Source organism: Gavialis gangeticus, unplaced genomic scaffold, assembly GCF_001723915.1.
Source record: "Gavialis gangeticus isolate Ggan-Ray unplaced genomic scaffold, GavGan_comp1, whole genome shotgun sequence".
Lineage (NCBI taxonomy): Eukaryota > Metazoa > Chordata > Crocodylia > Gavialidae > Gavialis > Gavialis gangeticus.
The window spans coordinates 71,913,936-71,920,158 of record NW_017729033.1 but is presented as its reverse complement, the minus strand read 5'-3'; the positions used below and the strand labels follow the sequence as shown (position 1 = coordinate 71,920,158).

Sequence of the window (6,223 nt, the reverse complement as noted above, 5' to 3'; positions counted from 1 at the left end):
TTGCAAGCAGGGAATCTGTTGAAGATCAGGGCTTCCAGCTGTTGTGGTCTGACGCAGGGGTGCTGGAGAACACCAGCAGCTCAGAAACTGACCCCAAGGCAGAAAGCAGGGAGCTGAAAAACTGCTGCCTTTTATGCATTTTCTCTGGCCCACCCCCAGAGCAATCGGATTGGAGGGGACCTCAGAGAATGCTGACAGGTCACTGGCCAGCCAGACATGTCAGTCATGAAAGCACTCCTTCCCCCTCTCCCCCTCCCTCCCCTTACTTTCCTTCCCCCCCACCACAGGGAATCCAGTATAGGCAGGTCAAATATTCGACCCGCGCTGTTAATATTTGACTTCCAGTATTCGATTCGACAGCTATTTGACCAGCTGCTATTCGACTCGACTTTCACTTTTCAGGGTCGAATATGTTGAATATTTGTTGAATCGAATATTAAGTCGAAGCTTTGCACGCCCTAGTAGCTACCCCATAATTATTACTGTAGAGCAAGTGCTATAGAAATAGAAACATATCAGCCACTCTAAAGACACAGAGCTGGTGAGTGTGGATAAACTGAACAGGTTTTCAACTCCTTCAGTCAATCCCTCCCATGTCAGATAGCTCTGTTCTATGGTACACAAAAGAGGGGCTGCAATTCCCATTATCTTGAGTAGTAGATAGGCAACTATGCTCTTGCATTACACACCAGCAAAGTAAACCTGAGGGACAAGTCATTCTAACCAGAACAGCACTTTTCAGTGCAAAATTATGGATTAGCACTGTCATTATGTGAAGAAAAGTGCAGATGCTTACCATCACTCACATTCACAACTTACATTTTTTGAGGCCAGGAAGCTCATGCCCTTTGCTACCTGGTAAGAAAAACTTAACAGATCTTCAACATCAAGTGCCAGTTCATCATCTTCCAGCATAGCAAGGGTAACATCACGATCAATATATGCTCCTAAATGATAGAGATGCAAACAACTTACATGTAGGCTATTTATAATTGCCTAGAAATACATTTGGTTTGCCTTTAGCAAAATTGTGGTACTAGATGACTACATAATCTCAAGCCATACAAACACCAACTGCCAGAGGGAAAAAAATAAAATGCGACCCATTCTAAAATGGAGAAAAATATAAATCTGCTTTATTGTTTTATTATCATTATTTTTAACCCTGGTTACATTGAACTAGGGCTTTAACTAAGCACATTAAGTGGAAAAAAAAATTTAAATTGAAAAAAAGAAAAAAAAATCTGTACTCTTAATTTTTGGAAAAATGTCCTGGCTACATACTTACCTGACTTCCTTGATCTTTTTTTCTCAGCATTTGGTGGAACTGCATAAGAGACTCCTGGTTTCATGTCCATGTATTCATTGATGATATCACTGTAGGGACAAAAGTGATTTTAACACAAAAACTTTTAAGAACAAATCTGAATATAACATTTGACAATGATTTAACACTGAATTAATAGTTTTTTATGGAAGAAAAACAATCATATATAGAAATTGATGAGATTTGACATAGATTGCAAGGGTATGCCTAAAGAAATTAAACAGATCTCAAAATTAGGAGTTTGATTCAGATTATAACCCAAATGTTTGGCATCTATCTTTTTCATAGCTAATGCAGAGTCCGAAATAAAAATGGCTAGGTGTTTCAGATGACACTCTAATGATTCCTTTTTGAACTCAGAATAGCTTCTCTCACTGTCTTTTGATAGTTCTAGTGACAAAAGCTAACTGAATACTGAAGAAGTCCCAAATGTTAGTTGGGTTACAAGCCCACTTAGATCTTTGCCAGTTTCTGTACGTTTTTAAAATGAGTTTTTCTTCCTTGCATGTAATTCAAAGATACGGATTCTAGTACCATATGTTTGTAATATGGATCTAAGAACATTTTTTGGAAAGCTGAGTATAATTTCATTTAATATATTTTAAAATTGTACAAACACAAGTAAAAATCAATTTGAACTGCACAAATACCTTTTATCCAAAATTATCTAGTTACTTTATAAAGAATCTAAGTTTAACCTCATGCCAAACCTGGGGGGTAGTTAAGAGACATATACCAAAAATCTTATCCACCAGTGAAGTGCTGCCTTCTGGGGTGTTAAAGAGTTGCAAGGTGACAGCACACAGCAATGCTAGAATCTGGCAGAATTCAAGGTTAAACCTCAATCTTTTTACAAATATACACTCAAGTAGCGCAATTCTGTTTTCTGAGAGCCTTGCTACATATTGTATTCTGAGCTGCTCAAAAGTTGATTTGTGTTAATGCTTGCTCCAGTTTGGAGCAAACCTTCTGATTGTCCCCCACCTGCATAGCTGTGACTTGCCACTAGAGGGTTGGAGAGCCAAAACAGACTCCTATCTCTGCTCTGTGAGCGTGAGAGAGAGACAGAGAGAGAGAGATGGGTTGGGTCTGGTGTGGGGAAAAGGAGGAGGCAGCAGGAACATGAAGCTGAGAGGTGAAGAGTTAGTGGGATGGTGGTGGGTAATGAAATGGGAGGTGAAAGGAAATGGGGGTAGGGAAAGGGTGATGAAATGAAGGAAGTCAGCCATTTAAGGGATAAAAAGTAAAAAAAAAGAATTTAAAAAGAAATAAAGAGGAAGTAAATTAAAGTAGGCCTCGTGTTTTAATAAATTGGGATTTAGGACTGGGGTGTGTGCGGTGTTGGTTGTGATTCCTACAGTGGCTGGGAGGTAGGAGGGGTAAGGGAAGGTACTTTTGGGGAGCAACTGCCCCTGCCCTAGGAAGAAAGTGTCAGCTCATGGGGACCTGATCTGGCCCCCAGCCTTGTTGCCCCCTCACCCTTTGGAAGTAGGAAAGTCACACCCCCAGGGATGGGAGGGGAAGCTGGCTTGGTGCCAGAACTACCCCCTGGCCAACAGAGTTTAGGGGGTATAAAGTTTGTCCACACAGAACAGGAGGGTGGGGGACAGGACACTGCATCCTGGGATGTTGTGGAGCAGTGTTTCTCAACCTTTTAAGTAGCAAGTACCCCCTAACTTCTGAAAATGTTAATAAGTACCCCAACACTCAATATTCCAGGGGATTTCATATTTACAGACTAATGTGTGCCATATGTTGGAAGAAAGGTTGTGTATATATAAGGCCGTGATATGACAGATGTCTGATCTGGTGTGGGTAGTGTTGATTATTTTACACCGGGGTGCACAACTCAAGTATGTACCTGGGCTAGAGGTGATGTTGGTCAAAGCTAGGAGGGCTGAACCTAGTGCCACGCAAAGCATGGCACACCAAATTATTACTGGGGAATGTAAAGTGCCGTGCAATGCAGAGCGCACCAAATTTTTTGCCATAGTTTTGAGAGGAAAAGACGAAAAGAGGGGGAGAGAGAGTGTTGGGGTACCTGCGTACCCCCCACCTGTGTCCAGCATAGCAAGGGTAACATCACGATCAATATATGCTCCTAAATGATACAGATGCAAACAACTTACATGTAGGCTAGTTATAATTGCCTAGAAATACATTTGGTTTGCCTTTAGCAAAATTGTGGTACTAGATGAATACATGGGGTACATGTACCACAGGCTGAGAAACTATGTTGTAGAGGACTGCAACCTGGGTGGCTCATTTGTGGGGAGTGGCCACACATTAATGGGACATAAACTGGGTAATATGGAGCAGAGCTAAACTTGCCCCAAAGTCATGTAATTTTAAGCTGTCTAAAGTAAGTTTAATACTAGTTCTTGGTGTTAACGTGGACAATCCAGGGGTTAAGAGCTTCAGGAGCTGCCTAAAATTAGTGTGTAATAAGGCCCTATGTGAGTCTACAGATGGCACCTCCAGGAGCACATATCACCATCCCCATGCTTAAAAATGGTGGCAGGGCCACTTTAACTAAAGCTTGTTCAATGCAGTAGTTACCATGCTGCAGCAAACTCGAGTAATCAAGCTTACTCTGACATGCTGCAATTGCAACATGTCAGAGCAACCTTGCTGCTCGTGTATAGGTGCCCAAAGAGTTTACCAGCAAACAGACAGAAAGCAGCCACAAAATAATGGGGAGAGAGAGGTGATAGTTGGGGAAGCCCTAATGTCAAAATGGTGATACATGTTGTCCTGTCACAACATTTGATGAGATTTAACACAACAAGTTTTCCCAAATACATAAAGGAATCATTTTTTGATGTGAAAAGCCATTGTGACTGCAGGAACTCATGATAATGCAGAATATAATACTATAGCATGATGCAAACTGTCATTCAAGTTGTAAAATAATCATTTGCAATGATAAATTGTAACTATAAAAAAGGTGGATGGTTAGAGCCAAGGAACAGAATTAAATATTCAAAGGAAATTTGATGAAGTAAAAATGAAAGTGTGTATAGTAACTTAGATTATAACCCTAAAAACCTTTATAGCCTTATTACATTGTATAAATGTAATTATTTTTAATGGTAGTTAAAGAATGATGTACCTGTAATGGTCCAGAAATTATTCAAGAAGCAAGGACTTCTTAGAGTCCTATCTGTTTGACCAACAGTATAGCTGGGACAAAGTTAGACAAGTTTTTGAATGCAAGACATTGTTTTTCAGGTGATTTTTAATGGGATTATTCTTTCAAATGCACCCAACCTCAAAAAAATACCACAGAACAAGCCTGTTGTGATTCTCTTTGTGAAGTCATCTTTGATTTCCCCCATCTCTGAACTTTCTGACAATACATTTACATGATGGCAGATCATCCTTACCAGGAAGGCTCTTTTTTATTCAGAAGGTTCTCATAAACTGCTGTTTCTGCATGTTCATCATGCTTTAGGCAAATAAATGAATCCCGTTTTCTTCTCAGAAAATTCAGAAGATCACCATAGCAGCAATATTCTGTAATGACCAGAGTGGGACCTACAGATGCAGGAGTTTAAAAAGCAGGTGAGTTTTGCTGTAACAGTTAAAAACGTTAGGCAAAAATATTATTCAGCTAAGCATATAAGTTGTCCTTTTTAAGTTATGCCATTGCAGTACTGCCTAGACATGAAACTCAAAGAAAAGCCACACCAACAGTTTCTCCATTCACAGACTAGTAACTATTGTCCAATTAAAACTATGTCATTCCCAATTAATTTTTCCCCATCAATAGCATTGCATTGTATAAAAATTAAACAAATAAGTCTTTTTTTCCCTTCCTCACGTGATAATGTTTCTGGCCAGACACATCTGTTTGATTTTGTTCACTTCCTGAAGGAAGTTATTTGTTCCAAACGTTAGAGTAATTCAAGCTTTAGACATTAATCCTTTTGATTCACTTCTGTTTACAGTAGAGCTTCACACTCCTTCAGTAGTGTTTTGGAAATGATGTAGAGTGTTATATTCAGCAGTATAATAGGAAAAATCATTCAAATAGAACAGCCTGCTGAGACAGAAAACTACATTGCACTAGATCTTAGAATATTAAAATTAAATGTGAAAGGGGAATCAAGTCATCTACAGAATGGATGTTTATAGATCAAATATATATTTTCTGAATGAATAACTGCAGCTATGACACTTGAATATGTAAACACACTGCCCATTATTTCATTTGTAGGATTATTCTGTACCAATACATTCAAATCTGAATGGTTTCACATAAGATTAATCATTATGGAGTTCGTATTAGCAAAGGCTACGGTTAAAATTACATTAGGATTTTCATTATAGTCATGCTATTTTCAAATGTTTATAACTTATAAAATCCTCATGTACCAACTCAACCTAGAAATTTTGCTTTATGGTACACCTGAGTAACATCCCTTCACCATTCAGTTCATGAACATACTCAATGTTTTGCATATACATTGAGCTCTAGATTTTCCAAGGTTCTGTTCTTGGGGGAAAAATAAAATTAATAATAAAACCCAGAAAGTCTCCAAACCTTAAGGTATGAATTCAGATGCACTGAAGTAAAGAGATGGTAGATCATATATATTTAGCTATATTGTACACAAGCTTTAGTTCTTTTGTTGATTTTTATGTGCATATGTTAATGTTCTTATATTCTTAAACATATACTGTTTTTGCCTGAATCCAAGATGACTTTGAATTTAAGATGACTTCCCCCCCTCAATAATTACGTTCTATATGTGGAACATTTATAAATTTATTATAATTTTTGATGTATAGAATCTAATTATCACAGAATCATCTTAAATTTGTCACTCACTGCTGCAGTGGGGAAAGCAGTGGTAGGAGGCATGCAGTACGGGGGGGTGGGGAGGGGGAGAA

General features: G+C 38.6%; 1 protein-coding gene across 1 annotated transcript in view; it reads right to left on the bottom strand.

Annotated features, from left to right (window-relative positions):
• The window catches only part of KIT (KIT proto-oncogene receptor tyrosine kinase), a 132,340-nt gene that overhangs the window by 18,507 nt on the left and 107,610 nt on the right, over positions 1-6,223 (bottom strand). Inside the window, exons 14-16 of the mRNA XM_019525864.1 lie at positions 4,714-4,864; positions 1,289-1,377; positions 820-947 (exon numbers count right to left, since the gene is read on the bottom strand). Of these exons, the coding sequence (XP_019381409.1) occupies positions 820-947; positions 1,289-1,377; positions 4,714-4,864 (368 nt within the window). The remainder of the gene's footprint in view (positions 1-819; positions 948-1,288; positions 1,378-4,713; positions 4,865-6,223) is intronic.